The sequence below is a fragment of the Tursiops truncatus genome, chromosome 5 (genome assembly GCF_011762595.2).
Source record: "Tursiops truncatus isolate mTurTru1 chromosome 5, mTurTru1.mat.Y, whole genome shotgun sequence".
NCBI lineage: Eukaryota > Metazoa > Chordata > Mammalia > Artiodactyla > Delphinidae > Tursiops > Tursiops truncatus.
This window is the reverse complement of record NC_047038.1, coordinates 44,807,122-44,826,975: the sequence shown is the minus strand read 5'-3', so window position 1 is coordinate 44,826,975 and position 19,854 is coordinate 44,807,122. Positions and strand designations below refer to the sequence as shown.

The 19,854-nt window shown below is 33.0% G+C and overlaps 1 protein-coding gene across 18 annotated transcripts in view; it reads left to right on the top strand.

Moving 5' to 3' along the window:
* LCORL (ligand dependent nuclear receptor corepressor like) overlaps positions 1–19,854 on the top strand; it is a 166,104-nt gene that overhangs the window by 127,211 nt on the left and 19,039 nt on the right. For 9 of the 18 annotated variants that reach the window (XM_073805098.1, XM_073805100.1, XM_073805101.1 and 6 more), the window contains 2 exons: positions 8,681–8,774; positions 10,091–16,339. In XM_073805098.1, the coding sequence (XP_073661199.1) occupies positions 8,681–8,774; positions 10,091–11,120 (1,124 nt within the window). In that variant the 3' untranslated portion in view covers positions 11,121–16,339. The other 9 variants (XM_073805109.1, XM_019928432.3, XM_073805106.1 and 6 more) reach the window with 8 other exon arrangements.

Here is a 19,854-nt window from a genome sequence, read left to right as displayed (position 1 = left end):
CCTAATTTGAACATACAAACTGTAAAAAGACATTTTGGACTCACTAGAGGAAATTCAGTACAAACTAAGTATTAGGTGATAACAAGGAATTTTTATATATAGTTATGTACAAAAATGTTCATATGTTTAAAGATGCATAAGAATATAGAAATGATGTGACAGCTGGAATTAACTTTAAAATACTTAAGTAGATAGAGATAAATAGAGCAAGTGTAGCAAAAATTTAGGTAATTGTATAAACTGAAGAGTGGATAGAAGCAATCATTCTATATTTTTGCATTTTTGAAAGGTATCTCAATTAAACTTCTTTTTTAAGAAAGAGCAAGTCATCTTCCCAGAGGCTTTAACTGATCATTTATTCCAACATAGTAACCTCTTCCCACCTGCCATTGTTATTATTCTGTCTGTCACTGTGTTTTATTTTCATTGTAAGGCCTTACCACCTTGTGAAATCAATATTTTATTGACTTCTCTTTGTTCTACTAGAATGTAAATTACATGAGAGCAAGAACATTTTCTGTTTTGCTCCCTACTGTTTCCTTTGTGCCATTTAGAAAAATGGCATATTATAACCATGCAATAAATATTAATCAAATGAATGAACTGTAAAGCTCTGCACTGATCTTTTATTTATCCACCCAGAAGTAACTGATTCGGTTTTCAATCCTTCCAAATCATTTTCTGGAAAAACATACTCAACACACACACTTAACACACTCTCACTCTCTCCTCCCAGAGCTCATTCCCACAAATCATTCATTATATAATCCTCTATAAGTTGTATTTTTTAAATATTTTTAAACATCCATATGTTACTGTTTTTCTGCAGATCCATTTTAATACTTAAATTGATCTACTTAGCTGAATAGTATTCAATTTACTGGAAGGATCACATTATACTTAATTCTGTATCTTCAGGTATATAAGTGAACATGCTCGAGCTGATATTTTGCAGTCAGTCTTAATTTTTACCTTAGGACATATTCCTAGAAGTGAAATTGCTGCATAAAACAGCATGCATAAAGCTGTTAGAAGTCAAGATAGTGGAGGTAGGTGTAAGGACCAGAGGAGATATGATGGGGGGCTTCTGGGTTGATGGTGGTGATCTAGGTACTATTTACATCGAAATGTTCAGTTTGTGAAAATTCATTAAATTGTGTAGTTAGGTTCATTCTTGTTATGAATGTTGTATTTCAATAAAAAGATTTTTAAAACTCATAAATCACTTTTAAATGAGCATGTTAAGGGCTAGCAAGTCTAAAGTCTTCCAATATGATGTTGTAATAAGTATACATCCCACATTTTAAATGTTTGGTTGAAACTTAAACTTACATAATACACAGTACAATACATGGGATAAAAAAGAGAGTGTGTTTTTAAAAATATTTTTCAAGGTATTGACTTGAAGCCTTTTGAAACTTTGCTTTAGTTCAGTATTTGTAGAATAACTGAAGAAAGAAAAAAAGAACTGCAGTGAAGGGCTTCCCTGGTGGCGCAGTGGTTGAGAGTCCACCTGCCGATGCAGGGGACATGGGTTCGTGCCCCGGTCCGGGAAGATCCCACATGCCGTGGAGCGGCTGGGCCCGTGAGCCATGGCCGCTGAGCCTGCGCGTCCGGAGCCTGTGCTCCGCAACGGGAGAGGCCACGACAGTGAGAGGCCTGCGTACCGCAAAAAAAAAAAAAAAAAAAGAACTGCAGTGAAATTCTAAAATGGCATATGGTGGAAGTGCTAAAACCCTATTTAATTTTACCAGTAATATTTCCTAATTAAATTTAGTATTATTAATTTTTATATTCTAAATTTACTATAAGCACTTCACTCTGATTTATTTTGTCCCTTGTCATTATTAGTGAATAGTAGGTGAGTGAATTCTTATGGGATTTCAGCTATGTATGCACTAAATAAAAACACGTCAAGAAAGCAATAACTCTTCCCTTTTAAAAAAGTGTTTGATGTGCAGAGGAAGGCAAATGAAGGAAGGAAAAACCAATGTTAAAGCTTAATTGATGTGCTACTCTGATATTATATTATTTCGTCCATGACCCTGAAACTTTAACTCAATGGTTAAAGAAGTAATAAAAACAATTTTAAAATAAAATTTGGATAAACCCAAGTGATTGCTTTTACACTTTGGTATTATTTTGTTAATAAGTTTGTGGGGTTTCTTCATGAATATATGCTCATTATGGCAAACCTGGGGAAAGCAGAAAATTAGCGAGATCCTGTTAAGTGTGTATTTTATATATATTTGTGCTTATCAGTAATACTGAAATCTTTGGTATATCTTTGTATATAAAACCACTTAAATACTATTTTCTTTTTTTTGCGGTACATGGGCCTCTCACTGTTGTGGCCTCTCCCGTTGTGGAGCACAGGCTCCGGACGCGAAGGCTCAGCAGCCATGGCTCACGGACCCAGCCGCTCCGCGGCATGTGGGATCTTCCCGGACCGGGGCACGAACCCATGTCCCCTGCATCGGCAGGTGGACTCTCAACCACTGTGCCACCAGGGAAGCCCAAAATACTGTTTTCTTAAGATAGATGCCTAGAGGAGTGTGAACATTTTTAAGATTTTTGATAGCATATTACTAGATTATTTAGAAAAGCATTTGTTCCTAAACTGGTAATGTGTGATAGTGGCAAATTTATTGCACCATTACCAACATTGTAACTTGACTTTTTAAAACATTACACAGATTAGAATTGTAGTTGAATACAGAGTCTGGAATAACTGCCTGAGTTTGAATGGCATTTCACTACTTACAGGTATCTTGGGCAAGATAATTAAAACCTCTTTTGCTTTCAGTTTTATCATTAAAAATTGCAAATAAATAAAACCTATTTATATATTGGGCTGTGTGAGCCCTAAGTGGGGTTAAGACATATAATGCTCTTAGAGTGGTGTTCTGCACACTATAAAAATGTTATGGTTTTATATATTTAGATTTTTATATAAGCTCTGTTTTCTAGAAATCAGTTAAATATAAATACTCAATATTTGAAATCAGGGGAATCTCCTAGAGAGTATAGTAGGGAAGAACAAGAGCTGAAGGCTGACTAGAACAATACATTGAGGGGCTAAAAGAAAGACAGGAAGACCCATTTAAGGAGAGAGATAAGAGGTGATCAAAGACATAAAGTAGAAATAGTATTAAGGTATTTATTAAAACTATTAACATAGGTTTGCATCAAACATCATGAAATGTTACATTGCATTGATTTGGATGAAAGTTTTATTGCTAGTGATTAGTGTTATTATGAAATTTAATTTGGAATATTTTCTCCTTGTCCAAACAACATAAAATGTATGTGATATTTTGTCATTAAAATTCACTTGCCTTCATGTACTGAATCTTACTGATATTTACATCTTTAATATTGATGATAGGTAATGTGTTTTTGAAGGTCTTTTAACTCATGTTCATACTCAGGTATGGACTGAGCTTGATGAATTTGTCTTGTATAGCAACCGGTGACCAATAGTATTGTGATGAGTTAATAAATACGTTTTTAATATATTTAATATTCATATTTAATTTAGTGGTTAGTGATCATCAACTTGATATTTCTAAAGAAAAATCTGTTATTATTAGAGCCTAACGAATATAGAAATTGATGATTAAAAATCATTCTCAGCCTCTTTAACTGAACTGGAGTTTCTCTTTGTGTGAAGCTAACTTCTCTCCCATATAGATATCAACTTTTTGACTGTGCTGTCATTTTCTGACTAGCTGAACAAAGTTCATTGATTTCATGATTATTTTGTCAGTCAGGGTCTGCTGTATGCAGTGCTATATGCTTAGGATTGGTGTGACAGAATTGAGCAAGTCATTGATGAGTCAGTGAATTGGTCTTTATTGAGGTACTATTGCTTTCAGGCCCTTGCTTAGAAGTGAGTCTTGTGAGAAAATCAGCTAAGTAAGTATACTTAATTAGATATAAATAGTAAATAGATTCTAAACGTAGTTACTAAATCCCCACAGTACTATTGGGCTTCAGGTGCTAAACTAGGCAAATTATAATAACACATCATAAATACAGTATAGAAGAATATGAAGGGTGCTATGGGAATATGAAAGAAGGCTGGGGAAAAGTTAGGAAAACTTTCTTTGAGGGGACGATCCGGAAGGATATTTTAAAGTTAGCCAGGCCAAGAGAGCACAGAGCATACTTTGAAGAATGGACAGAGGCAGGTAAGAGATGAGAAAGAATGGTGTCCTTGGAGGAGTGAAAGACAATTCTGTATTATGAGGGTTGTACTTGTCTGCTTTTAATAGATTCTTCATCAGGAATTTGCAGGAGAATACAGAGCTGAAAATAATTTGTAAACAGAAATCCAAATCTTGGTTTTGGAATGCAAATTCTCAAAAAAATTAACCCAATAAAATGTTGATACTCAAGAAATTGCTTAATTTGGTCATGGTTTCAATTTTCCAAACACCAGTCCATTTTTAAAGTTATCTGGTAGTGTCATGTAGACAGTTACCTGACCTTGTTGGTAGATTACATCAGCCTGTCTTTAATCCTATATCTTTTGCACTAGTGTTTGCTGAGAAATAATTAAATCATGTTGTTAATGCTCAGTCTACAACCAGTAAATGGAAACAATCTGTTTTTATTATTTGGAAAATTTTCTTATATACAGCAAAATGCAGTGTAATAATCATGTTCCTGTCACCCAGAACTAATAAATGTGTTATTTGATCATATTTGCTTCTAATATGTTTTCTCTTGAGGAACTATCACATCTTTTTGTTTATCCTTGAAAGCAACCTCTGACAATACCTATTTATGCATCTCTAAGCAAAATAGTTTTATGTGCTTTAGAGATTCACGTAAATGCATACCAAATGCATTCATGTTCATTTACTCCTGCAACTTGCTCTTTCTCATCGGATTAGCAAAAATTAAAAATCTCAACAACACCAAGTGTTGTCAAGGTTATGGAAAAAATTTTTAGTAATATCTACAGAAGTTCAAAATGTATACCCTTCTGTCCAGCACTTACACTCCTAGGTGTGCATCTTAGAAAAATTCTTACACGTGAACACAAGAAAACATTTAGAAGGATTTTCGCTTCAGAATTGTTTGTAATAGTGAAAAACTAAAACAGCCTAAGTACCTACCAGTAGGTGAATGATAAATAAATTTCAGTCTCTCTTTCTGTCTTCTACTTATTTTCTGTTGCCCTGAAGCATTTAGCATGATACGTGCTTACTTTTTATCCATCAAGTTAATTATTAGTACTTTGAAAATGTATACACACAAAACAATCTAGTTATGATGTGATATCTCCATTGTGAAGAAGTGATGCTGTTAGATGCAAATCAGCAGCGGCAAGAAAATGCCCTTTTTTGCCATTTCTGATTTTTTCTTTTTCTTAATCCTAGTTCCCAAGCTATTTCTCCCCTTCTCTTACTGTTTTTGTTTTTTCTATTTCAGATAAACCTAGGGGTTACTCTTTATGATTTTCCTAGGTCTTGAGCCACAGCCTTTATGATGGAAAAAGGAATCATGATACCAGCAAAATATTTTAATATAGGTGACAAAACCACTAACAAAAAGTGAGATTTTTTAATAGATAACATGGGCAGCCTAGGTATGGAGAATGGGTTATGGAAAAAAGATAAAAGCATTTCTCACCTGGGCCACTGTTTAGAGTTCCTAAAGAAGAAGAATCAGGAATATAAGCCTGATTTGGGTAATTCTTTTAAAGATGGAGCAGGGCTTAAGTCTAGCTCATCCTCAAGACTGAAACTAGCTATCAAACCAGCAATCAAGGAGTGGTCCAAAAAGGACAAGAAGACCGTTACTGTCCTAGCTAGGGAGCTACAGCCTAGTTTTCACACTTAATATAAAGGAGAGAGAGAAGGAGTTCTCTGCACCTCCTTATTTATGGTTTGTGGAGTAGTTAACCTGAAATCGACCATATCAAAAGTCTAAAATTTAGAACTGGAGAAATTCATTAATTTGTTCTGTAACACTGACAAGGAATAACACACTTATGAAGAGTGTATTTTATATGCTATAAACTACATAAAATGAGCAGAATCAAAACGAGTGAATTCAGTGATAAATCTGAATATGGATTAGGTAGTAATGACGTTTTTGAAGATGGTCTTGTAAGACCTTAAAATAGTAAAATTTTAAGTGCTGAAGAAGAGAAATGAGATAGTAAAGGAGAAGACAACATTCATTTCTCTATTTTAGTAGGTTATAGCACTCTCCTTTTGTTTATGAAATACAAATCAGTAAGTCAGGATTCTTGACCTTGAGGAATTCAGTCTCATGGAAGAAAAAGATACGTAAATCAAAAATTGCATGAGAGTGTCGTAAGTGTTATAGGATGCTGTTGACAAGGTGAACACTAAGATTCTACTTGGGGGGATCTGGATCTTTAAAGATGAGGCATTTGGCAAGTTGAAAAGTGGAAGGAACATTCTAGGCAGAGGGAACCATGCACTGCAGTTTGAGAGACCTGACACCACATAGGATGTTTGAGGAACTGCAAGTGGTTTAGATGCACAGGAAGTGTGATGGTTGAGATGAGTTGTTAACTAAGCCTAAGATTGGGCTGGATGGATAAACTGGGGCAAGATACTTCATTTAATAATTTTTTAAGGTAGTATGTACCATGTACTTTATTTGTCCAGTCTCCCTTTTTACCCTTTCAATCTAGGCATTTTAACCTCTAGCAATAACTGGATTCCTTCTAGTTCCTCTCAGTTCTTTTCAGCAAATATTTATTGAACACTTATTGTGTGCCAGCCACTATTGTAGGCAGTGGGGATACATCAGTAAATAAAATAGACATGATCTCTGCCTTCACATAGCTTATAGTCTGGTGGCTAACACTAATAAGTCAATAAGAAACTAGAATATAGCCTGCTAAATGCTAAATACTCTAGGTAAGTATTGCAAGTATAGGAACCTAGAATAATGACAGCCAAGTTCAAGTTGTGTCATGAATGACTGAATGATGAGTAAGATTTGGTGAATATTAGGATGAGTGTGGGGATAGAAGAAGGAGAGGATTAAGAGACTTCTAGGCAGAGGAAACTGATTGAAAGTGTGAAAGCCTAGAGGTGAGAAATAGCATAGCATTTTCCCAACAGGTGTCCCTGTTCCCCTCTTAGCCCCTTGCAGTCCATTCTCCCCACAGCAGATTGATCCTTTAAAAACATAAATTAAAATTGTGCCAGATTTATGCTTAGAATCCTCCAGTGGTTTCTTGTCTTTCAAAATAAAATTTCTTACCATGGCCTACAAGGCCCTATGTGATCTGCCTGATTTCTGATTTCATCTCTCACAGTCTTCTTACTCCACTCTAGTCACCCTGGCCTCTTTGCTGTTCCTTAAACATTCCAGATATGATTCCATATCATAGCCTTTGCACACTGATCCTTCTACAAGCTTTCCCCAAGATAATCTGCTTGGTTGGTACCGTCACTTTGTTCAGGACTCTGTTCAAGTCCAAGAGGCCTTTACTGATAATACCTGAGAAAAGAGCAGCTGCCTTAGTCCTACCCTCATTACTCTATCAGCTCACTCTGCTTTATTTTTCCTAAGTAGCACTGATCATCAACCTGAAATATGGTTGTTGTCAGTGGTGGTGGTGTACGAATTATCTAACTAGATCACAAGCACTGTGAGGATAGGTACTTTGTATACCTTTTTTTTTTTTTTACTGCTGGTCTCCAAGTTCCTAAAACAGTGCTTTGCACATAATTAAATTATTTTTAAACCTAGTTGAATTTTTTAGTATATTTTTTAAACATGGGTTTTCTTACAATTATTCCTTGTAGCTTTAATTTTCAATTTTTTAGCTATCTGTAGAGATATATTCCCAGTATGTATTGCTGTGTTTTAAATTCATAGTTTTATTTTTATTCTTTTTGATTTTGAAGTTTATCAGATTAACAACATATCTGAATCATTGAAGCTTCATCTATGTAGATTCAATATTATAATAGTAATAAAATAACTACATGTTAGTAACATACATAAGCAGTTGTTTTCTAACAGTTTATTTTTCCTAAAATGTTATATTGTTGTGTCTTCTTCCAATCACAGGTATAACCACAATACATTACATAGGCAGTGATTCAACTGTTGTACATTTCAGTTATTTAAAACAGGAAAATTCTATGCTGAGTTCTAAAAAACAGATTGGCTGTACATAGAGTCAAAGATTACCTAAAGTATGTGTTCCACATATTACTGGTCCTAGTAAATGCTAATTATCGCTTTCTTATTCATCATCATATTTTCTATGCTTTCTGTTTTGTTCAACGTACATTATTCCTACTTTCCCAAAATCATCTGGGCAGCCTTGAATAGGAAGCAGTCATGTTTCTATTGAATGAGCAGTCAATGGCTGTTCACTGCAGAACAGTGGAAAAGGTGACCAAGGGTGGATTTTAAACATTTTATATCTAGTCTCTTTGTTTCTTCATATCACTTGGCAGTGCCAGCTCCTTCTCCGTTCTTTTTTCCTATGTAGTGCCTTCCCAGTCATGTATTGTTGCTAAAACCACAAGATGAGTTGGTGATGGCCATGTGTCAAATACAAGTGTTAATTTTTAGGTCATGAATTAGTAGATCATCAAAATATGAAATGTTAAAATGTTAAGGATTACCTGTCACAAATATAAAGTTTTTTCTCTTGCAAAAATTATAGGGGATGGAGTGTTAGATCTCTCTACAAAGAAAACCAGCATAAAATCTGAAGAGTCATCCATATGTGATCCTTCTTCTGAAAATTCAATGGCTGGGTAAGCAATATCTAGGAAATATAATTTAATATTAATATAAAATTATGGAGAGAACTCTTAATACTACTCTGAATAGATTGACATATATAGTTTTCTTCCAGAATTTTTGTCACTCATAAGTGTGTGTCTCTCATACCTTTCATTTGTCCTTTCTCTTTCTTTTTTATTCTTTCTGTTAAAGAAAAGTTATCAGAACAATCACCAAACTTTAGTTCATGTTACTAAATGAACTACCAAATTAATCATAGAATACAAACTAAGAAGCAGGACGAGTAAAGAGAATTTTAAATTCAATATTTAGGAGGCAATTTTAAGGAAAATATGTAATTTCACTATTTAATTTTTTAAAACAATCAACCAGTTTTAAAAGTACTATGCTTACTAATTCTTACAACTAACTTAACAGTGTTTAGACTTTTTTCATTGTGTTCTAGGTGTGGTGGCAGACTACTTTATCTAGTAATCACCACAAAAAATCCTTTCATGCTTTAAAAGCTGTTGTTAAATTAATTAAATAGTTAATAGTGAAATGCTGTTCTGTTGGATTTTTTTTTTTTTTGGTAACTTTTGCATCTTCCCATTAACAAACTGCATAGGAAGCTTTTTAGTAACATTTAAATCTCAGATGTAGAGTGTAATCTGTTTCAACTAAGGCTGTAATAGCTTTTTGAGTCATGAGGTATAGTGAGCTTTCTGTTTAAGAAACTTTAAAAGTTATAGTGATACATTCGAAATAGAAATAACATGTATAAAATCTAAAAGTATTTTACCCAAATATAACTTATCTACTTGTTTCAGATTTTAAGTTTTTATCTAGAGAAAAATTAGTCTTGTGGAAATATGGGGTATTTGTGTTTGGAAATATTCTTGCTGCTACAAATTTCCTTTAAAGGGGTTGACTCTTTTATTACTTGTTTAGCGGTAACGTCACTTTTCTACTAACAAAAACTCCTTTAGGATTTGGGTATTTTATATAATGGAACTCTAATTGTAAAAAAATTATAAGTGTTGCTCTGCAAGCATCTGTCAGAGGAATAGCAACATCATGAGAATATTTTTACAAATACTGAGTTAGGATTTTATGTTCTTGGAAGGTCTGCCCGTTGAGGCCACCGTATGATTGACACATTGTCCTACCAGGACTATAGCGTTTGCTTTGATAAGGAGCAACTACTACATCTCACAGACTTAAAAGAGTCATAAGCAGTGATGTTACCTAAGCAAGGAGTATAATAAAGGAGTGGACCCTCCCCTTCCATAGCTGTGTGAGAGTCTCTCATGCATCAGTTTACCATCGTTTCATTCCATCCATCCAGGAGACTACACAGAAACAGAGAGGACTATGTGGAAAGAAGTGCTGAGTTTGCAGATGGTTTGCTCTCAAAAGCTTTGAAAGACATTCAGTCTGGAGCACTGGACATAAATAAAGCAGGCATACTTTATGGCATACCTCAAAAAACTTTACTTCTCCACTTAGAAGCCTTACCAGCAGGGAAGCCTGCATCTTTTAAAAACAAAACTCGAGATTTCAATGATAGTTACTCATATAAAGACAGTAAAGAAACTTGTGCAGTGCTGCAAAAAGTAGCCTTGTGGGCGAGAGCTCAAGCAGAGCGCACAGAAAAAAGTAAACTCAATCTACTTGAAACCTCAGAATTAAAATTCCCAACAGCTTCCAGTTACCTCCATCAGTTAACTCTACAGAAAATGGTTACTCAATTTAAAGAAAAAAATGAAAGCCTACAATATGAAACACATCCTACTGTACAGTTAAAAATTCCTCAGCTACGAGTAAGTTCTGTTTCAAAACCACAACCTGATGGTCCTGGTCTGCTGGACGTTATGTATCAAGTTTCCAAAACCTCTCCAGTCCTGGAAGGATCAGCTCTCCAAAAACTGAAAAATATACTCCCTAAACAGAACAAAATAGAATGTTCTGGGCCCGTAACTCACTCAAGTGTTGACTCTTATTTTCTACATGGGGACCTCTCTCCTTTGTGTCTTAATTCTAAAAATGGAACAGTTGATGGAACCTCTGAAAATACTGAAGATGGGTTGGATCGAAAAGATAATAAGCAGCCCAGGAAAAAACGTGGCCGTTATCGGCAATATGATCATGAAATAATGGAAGAGGCTATTGCAATGGTAATGAGCGGAAAAATGAGTGTTTCCAAAGCACAAGGAATTTATGGGGTACCTCACAGCACTTTAGAATACAAGGTAAAAGAAAGATCTGGAACACTGAAGACTCCTCCGAAGAAGAAACTCCGATTACCAGACACTGGGTTATATAATATGACAGATTCAGGGACTGGCAGCTGCAAAAACAGCGGCAAGCCTGTGTAGATTACTTGTTAGGAAAATGTGTGTATGTGCGTGTGTGTGTGTGTGTGTGTATGCGTGTTTGTGTGTGTGTGTATGTGCACAGGTGTGTATTTGTGTGTCTGTATACACACATGTGGGAATTACAGATGCTCACTCTGACAGGAGACATGAAATTTTACAGTTCAAAAACCACTTACATGCCTTTTGAAAAAAAGTTTTATTCAGGGTTTTCACTGTGGACAGAACTATATAGTTGCTTACTTAATTCTGATAGTTTGTATTTAATCCTTGTATAAATAGGTGAAAAAGATTCAGGTTTTCTTTAGTAGTCAATAGCATAAAGCGTTGTGGGAAAACAAGTAATTGTCAAGTGAAACATTTTTATTGGTGAAAGACCACTCCAGCCATTCAGTTGAACCATCTTATAATGGAAATATATTAATAGTTTGTAAACATTTTTGCATAGCATACTTACATTTGTTGTAAGTATATCAAACAACCAATCAAAGTTTAAACGGACAGCTATCTCCACACTAATAAAAATTAATATATACAGTATTAGTACACTACAGTGCATTCTATGAAATATGAAATGCACTCAAGTGCATCCACTGGGAATAGAAAAGAAAACCTTAAATGATATGTATAATGAAATTTAATATTTATCATTTAATAGTTGATTTAGCAGGAAGTTGGGGTTTATAAGGTATATACTTTAAAAAAAACTGACACATAGTTAACCCCAGCAGCTATAGAGTCCTTTAATGTAAGATGGAATACTAAGAACAAAAAGTAATTTAAATTTAATTATTAAAATAATTTAATTTTGTTTTTCATTTGAAAAATAAGCTAATGTGTAAGGTTAGAAAAGAAAGTTGGAATGCAACTTAGAGCATGTTTATAATGTGCACAGAAAAAGCTTGAGAATGATAATTTTGGTTTAAAATGTGCTGGTTAGTTGATGTTATGACTACTTTAAATTTTAAGGATTGTGACACACTCCTACTATTGAAAAACCTCAGTGTAACTTTAATATATTTGCTGCTGTGACATTTCAAAACATTTTCAGTTTATCAAAATGAATTACAGATTTCATTTTGGTGGGCGATACATTATCATTTTGCTAATAACCAAATTTGCAGTTTGTTCAGGGTCTTGAATAGATTTACAGATATTTAACACTGAAGCTGTTTTGAACTTTCAGTAATGTAAACTCTCTACTAATTGGGTAGTTAGAAGCTGGGCAGTGCATTTTAACTTTTACTAGACTCATAAGAGAGACCAGTAATTTTATATAGCAGTTTCAAAATGTGGTTCAGAGTATCCATGTTGGATTTATGAAGTATGCAGTTTTAGTGGTAAAATGTTATAAAGCATGTGCCTCCATAGAAAGAATGGGGATTTGCTTCACAAATTCAAAATTCTTTGAGTGCCCCTTTTCTCTATTAAAATTCAGGTTCTGATCATTTTTTCTAAGCCAGTTTTCCTAAGTCCAAAAGGAATACTTAAAGCTGAATTAAAAAAATAAGTGCACCTTGTCAAATACATGTGTTTTTACACTTGTGTTTGTGTGTATCTAATAATCACATATATATGTAATACTAAAGAAATTTTCAGCTATTACATTTAAAAACTGCTTACATATCTTTAAGGAAACTGAAGAGTGGGAAACTACACAACCGAGTAGTTATTTGGTCTCTTAGATCCATACTGAACCCTCTTCAGCTATTAATGTTACCTGCATACTAGGGTATGAATCCTCTTGCTTTTTTTTTCCCCACTAAGAAAGTATACATAATAGATTGCAAAACAGCAGATGTCAGGGTCATCTTTCTTTTTAAAGAATTAAGCCATATTTTGTGAGGGCCAGAACTTGGATTATTTAATATATTTCCCTTCCCCCCCCATTGAAAAACAAAGTTAAAGTAAATGTTTCAACACAATTTTATTGACCGCTTTATACAGAATTTTACTTGCAAGAATTTGGGGGCTTGAATGCATTACATAATATTTATATTGTATTGAGCTTTTTTATTCCTCACACTATATTTACATTAATAAATTGATTGAGAAGTTTATAGTAAAGGGATACTTACAGAACACTTTTATATCATTTAAAAGATGACCTGACCAAAAACTTTACAGGATTCATAAAATCAGGGATCATTTTGCTATTGACTTCACAGTGATCAGTAGTTTTATAGGTAATATTATAGTTAATTTGCAGCATTTTAGTACTTGTATTATTTATTTTTGGTCAGAAATAGTAAATTAAATATTTTTTGATAGTTTATAGGTAATGATCAACCCATAACTTTTAAAAGAAACAAAATGTTTCTAATTGTTGAGTTAACTTTTGATTATACAAACTAGGAAAGGCAGGGAAATTTATGGGTTCCCCTTCTCCCCAGTGATTCTGTTAAGATGTTCTTTATGTTAAACTTTCAAAGTACTTTATAAATTTAGTTACCAGTTACTACTTATTAACTGACAATTTTCTGAAAAATCCAGTTTCAGCAGACTTTTAATGAAGGTGAAAGCAACCCTTATGTGCTTTCTACTTATTTGAATGTTCAAGTATTTTATATTTAAAAAAAAAAAAAGGAAAAGAAAAAACAGTGCCTCTGTTTTTAGAAAACTACTGCTCAGTAAAGTTGTTTAAACCATTTCTGGTAGCTAATGACAATTTTATATTAAATTGTATACTAACTTTAGTGAGACCGATTTTTTTAGTTGTTTACAGTACAAATACTTGTATTTGTTTTTTAATTGCAGTATTTCCATTGTCGCAGTAATTTAGTAAAACTCTGTGGCTGCCTTGATTTTGACAGATTTTGTTAATATAAACTGATTGTTAGGCAATTAGTTATATTTATGCATAAATCAATTGCACTATAATTCATGAATTATTTATTACAATATTTTCTAATGAATTCATGTATCTGTCTTGTGTTGTAAATGTACTGTAATTCTGTTTCTACTTTGTGTTGTTATATATCTAAATCTGATTGTATGAATTTTAATTGTTCAGTTAACGTGTTTCTAGGTTGTAATTTGTAGTAAAGCACTTCAATGCTTTTGCACTTAAATTTACAACACTGTTGGTGTGTGATTGATTTACTCATTCAGTAAAAGGAAAAAAAAGAAAAGCAAAGAAAAAACTGACTACACTGGCTTCTTTGATTCACTCTAGGAAGCAGCTTTATTAATATTAATATTAGAAATTAACTTTCTCCAAAGACAACTATTTCAACAACAAAACTTGTAATGGCAAAATGGATGGAAACTTACCAAAAAAAAGTGGAATTTTTTTTATATATAAATCAAACAGGAAAAGGTTAGAAAAAAATTTTAACATGAAAAACAAGGGAGCTGTGAAACATACAATTTTAGAATCAATTGAGAATAAATTCTAGATTGGAGGCTTATGTGTATTCAACTATTATATATTAGATTTTTCTTTGAGATTCTAACATACAAGAAATATGGAAAAGAAAAAAATTGAAGGCAAATAAGCATATTGTGGAGTTTTATAATTTGAGAACTTAGTTATCTAATATCTGATATATATATAAATATATATAAAATCTTAATACCTGAATATCTAATTAGTAACTTCTTAAAGCTGTTCTTCATATGGCATTAGATAGAAATTACTGGCCACTGTGGTATTTTTGAGATTTTTGAAGTTCCATTATTAAAAATAATAAGTATCGACTTCCTTGGAAAGTCAAAAGAGAGCTATAAAAATCAGTGGTTTTCAGAATAGTTAACACTAGTCATGAATTTTTATTATTTCTACTCTAGACTTTACTAACAGAGAAAAATCATTTGAGCATTTCAGGAACTGTTATAAAAGCATGTTAATCTTTAAAATATAGTGCAATGTATTTTTCTGAGAGACATGTAAAATCTCTTTATTTAGTCACAGATATGTTTAATAGGCCATAACATAACTTTTAAAGAAACGTGTTGGAAATGTGTCTGTCAGAACTTCTGGGGTTTTCTTTTGCTTATGTGAAAATTATAATTTTTAATTTACTGGCAAAGAGTATAGTATCACTTATATCTTCTTATTTGATAGTTAACATTTACTCCTGCCTCTGTTCTCTACATAGGTTTCTTGAATTATCCAGTAGTGAATCTTCAGATTCAGTTCAATTATTTTACACTCCCAACCATGAAAACATTTACAAAAAATTATTTTCAGAAAAGAAAGGATACTGAGGTCATGTCCTGTCTTCATCTGTCTAGAGGTGGCAGTGGACTTAAAAAGTTTTACTGTACTTTCATATCTCTTATCTCTTTGATAGCTACTTTATGTCAAATCACATGCTAGTTGTAGTAGTGAAACATTGGTTGAATCTAGCAAAGATACTGTTTTTCTAGAAAAATTTTGATCTAATTTGCAAAATTTGTTGTTTTTGTTATTCGACGTAGTTTTTATAAAATGTAGATAAAATATTGCATACTTATCTGTGAAACAGGGTAAGCCAGTTTTAGGGAGGAAAATTTTTTAAATAAATCTCACTTCATTTTAAAAGAAAAATTCTTTAATTTTTAATATTCATGAACATAATAACCCTTTATTTAAACAAAATACAATCTTCTGTAGCAATTCATAATCAGCATATTTCAACTCCAACCCTAAATAAAATTTCTACAAGTCAGGAACTAACAACAACAAATAAAAGAAATCACAAGTGGGAGGCTATTTTCATGTACAGAGTTTGGTGATATGTTTAATTTAAATAGATACTTTTCTGAAACAGAATTCTTTTAATATATTTTATTCTTCTTGCTGCTGGTATTGGATTAAAAAGCCTTTTGTAGACCTCTACATTGGTTGCTAAGTAATCCTGGGTTTTAGTTAACATTAGATGTATGTTAGTTTTTGCAGTGGGACATTTTCCAGCATTTGAAATTAAATAATTAGGTAAGTAATGCCTTTAGTTTTGATGTAATTAATTTAGTATCTAAAATCAATTAAAAATAGATTTCATTTTTAAATAGCTTCAATTTTTATTTTCTTATTAGGTTAAAAGGCCTACAGTTTAATCTTAGAAAAGGCATTCTGTTATTTATATGAAATCTAAATCCCTTGATTGTGACTATGCAAAACTCTTTTTTATTCATAATTTTATTTTCACTACCTTGAAAAATATCTATTTTAAATAAAGATAAGAAAGATTTTCTCCTACATCTTATTTTTCTTATTTGTACTAATATGGACTGATAACCATCAAAATAATTTATAACATGTCTACTTTACAAAAATTTTAACTCCTTCTGAAGCACTTTCCATTAAATATTCTTAATATATCCAAAGCACTAAACATTAGCAATCTCTAAATATAATCATATCTATCATCAACAGCAGCTTTTATATCACAAAACATAGGGCTTTGCTTTGACTCATATTTTATCATAGGAAATTAATTATCACCAGTGCTTCATTTTATTTTTGCTAAACAATAATGAAGATGTCACTATTGCAGCTCTCCATAGGAGTTAGGAGTCCAGCAATACCAAAATATCTTTTGTTCAAACTCTGTTAAAATTAAAATTCCTTACGATATTAGTATTTTTGCTGTAATTCATTTTTTGTTTGATTTTTATTTTTAGTTCAACTGTTGATGCAAAATCAGAGGAAGCTACTAAAATGGAAAAAGGAAAATCAGCATTAAGCAAAGTTTTGGAATCTTTGTGCATACATCACCAGCAACAAGTTTTGGCTATGTTGAAATTTCTAGTCCAAGAGCAGAATGCTGCTTCTCTTTGCTGTTGTAATACATCATATTCTGTGTCTTCAGAATCTCAAAATCCCCTTATTGAAGATGATTTAGATGGGCTCTCCTGTAGTTGTGAATATAGGCTGGCAGAAAGAGGGTATTTACACAATGAAAGACAAAGCCCTGGTTTTGTGCCTCTGCCAGTCTGTATTAAAGATATACATTGTTTATCTTGCCAAACTGTAACTATTGAACACATTAAGACAGTAGTGAATAGAGGAATTGCAAACAGTTATAATTCTCACAGGTGTTGTTCTGGACTCTTACCAAACATTCATTCCACAAAATCAGCCTTTCAGACTCCTCTTTCATCAAGGGAAATACGTGATGTTTCAATAAGTCTTAAAGACGTTTGTAGATCTCGAAGTCCCTCACCCCCACCATTATCACCTGTACAGACTGAAGGATTTGAAAAATTGAAAGATGTCATCTCAGAGCTTTCAACCTTAGAAAATAACAGACTTGAAACAAACATTAACCAGCCTCCATCTCTGACACCAGCAGAAGTAAGCAGTGACAAAGATGATCATGAAGGTAAAATGCATAAAACTAAAAAATCCAGTAACTCTGATTGTTTGCTCTTGGAAGACAGCAATAATTGTACTACAAATCAAGAAAAAGGTGAAACTACTGTAATTTTTCAAGATTTAATGGATCGTATCAATGAAAAGTTAAAATCAATAGAAACGATAGATATGACAAACCTTATAAAATTATCTAGCAGTGATTGTAATAGAGATAATGATTTAAAATTGAGAGATTTAATAACCTCTCTCTTGCATAATGCAAAGGCCAGTGATTACAGTTTTATGGAATTACTGAGTCAACATGATAAAAAGGTAGAAAATAAAATTATTCAGACAAGATTTCGAAAGCGTCAAGAAACCTTACTTGCAATGCGCAACTCTCCTGATTCACCCATATTTAGAAGGCAGTCTTTACAGATAAAAAGAGAACTTGCTAGTCTTGATGAAAATTTTGTAAGAAAAAAATACACTGAAAAAAATCCAAGGAAATTTGTGTGCCACGATGAACTATTTTCAGCGGACAAAGAAGAATTCTATCATTGCCAAGGGCCGCCTTTACAAAATTCTAAAAACCTTCAAGGTAATAATCATGCAGAAACATTTTCACCAGATTATGGATTACAATCATTGCAACTACCTCTTAATTTAGAAGCTAACTTGGCTTTTGATGCATTTCCAGAAAGCTTTAAAACAACTTCTGAGAAAAGGAGCATAAGAAGATCACAGGAGAAATCTGTGGCTGGAAAAAATTTTTTGCAAAATCATAAAGAGAATCCAAAATTAGAGAATATTCAAACTCCTTTGAAAAGTGATGTCCCTGGACTTTTGAGCAGAACTAAACGAAATATTGTACCTCCAGGGTGGTATTCTATATACGTAACAAATAATTATATTTTCAAAAAATCACCTAAGGCCAAAAAAGTCTGTGACTCTACAAAAAAAAAAGATCCAGTAAAAAATATTCAGATTGAAAGCTCACACAATATAGATTTAAACAGAATTGCAATGAATTCTAATTTACAAGTTGTTGTGGAACGTTTGGAAGATACAATAAATATGGCCAAAAAGTCTTGGAATAATCAGTCATTATCGGAAGGATATAAAGCATCCAAGAAATTGATCGAAATTGATGATAAAGATCAACATGCTGGTAGAAATATGACTCTTACTGTAAGTAGAATGACATGCAAAGAGCAGAGTTTATCAAAACCCATAGTGGCATCCACCAATATTAAAAGCAATCATATACCTACAATAGATTTGAATAACAAAAGACTTGATAACCAGAAAAAGTCATCTGTTTTAAATACAGGTAGCTTGATTTCCAGTGTTGAAAATGTACCAACAAAATATGAAGCCATTGAAAGCTCTTCTTTTGCCAACTATTCTAGTCCTATCAAACTCATGTTTTTATCTGAGGTTAAAAGCAGTGAAGGAGTCAAATATACTTTAACTTCAGTTGGTAATTCCGAATCAAATTGCTATCTTCCTTCAGAAAAACGACCAACTCATCAAGTAAATGAAAAAACAAAAGAAACAAATGAGAATATCCCAAATGCCAACTTTGAAAATTATAGTTCTAATCTTAATGATAGTGACGGTCTCCAAAAAGAACTAAACAAATTTAATTGTGCAAAAGAAACTGCAGAATCCTCTGCAGTGTTTACAGATGATCTGAATAGTGATAAGCCACAAGAGGAACCTAAGGAATATTCAAGCAGTGCTATTGATTCATCTTTTAAAAGAAAACCAGGTAGACCTAAAAAAATAGGTCCCCAGGTTGTGAAACAGATTAAGCGACCAATTGGAAGACCACCCAAACCTAAAACTGACCAAACGGACATCACCATTTGCCAAAATGAGTCCTTTAGTGCTGAAAAGAAAAGCCCAGAATCTCTCTTATCAGAAGTAAAAGAAGGTATATATAAGAAGAGTATTATAGTAACTGTTATTTATGGAAGGTCAAGAAGAACTAAAAGGCATGTTTCTGAAGGAAGTGTAAACATAAGTAATGGTATGTCTTTAAATAATAACGTTGCTGATTTTCCAACAGAATATAATAGTCTCAGAAATATTAGAGAATGTGAAATAGACTCGGGTGAAAGAATAAGTGCTATTTCAAGTCTGACTACTGAAACTGAGACCTTGGGGTCTGGCTTTGAACATGTTAGACCTATCAAGAACAAGTCTGTGATACCTCAACCTTCCAAGAACATTATTCGACCAAATCAGAAGTCTTTGGCAATAATTAGGAAGCCTGGTAGACCTGCAAAAGTGAAAATCTCTGGCATATCTGTGACTATTAATAGAATTTCACCTCAGGAGAGAGAAGTAAGTATTAGCAGCTGCTTACCTCCCTTAGAACAAGAGAATATATTAGAAAAAAATCTGCCTGAAGTAAAATATGATCACCAGTGCACCGTGGATACAAGGCAC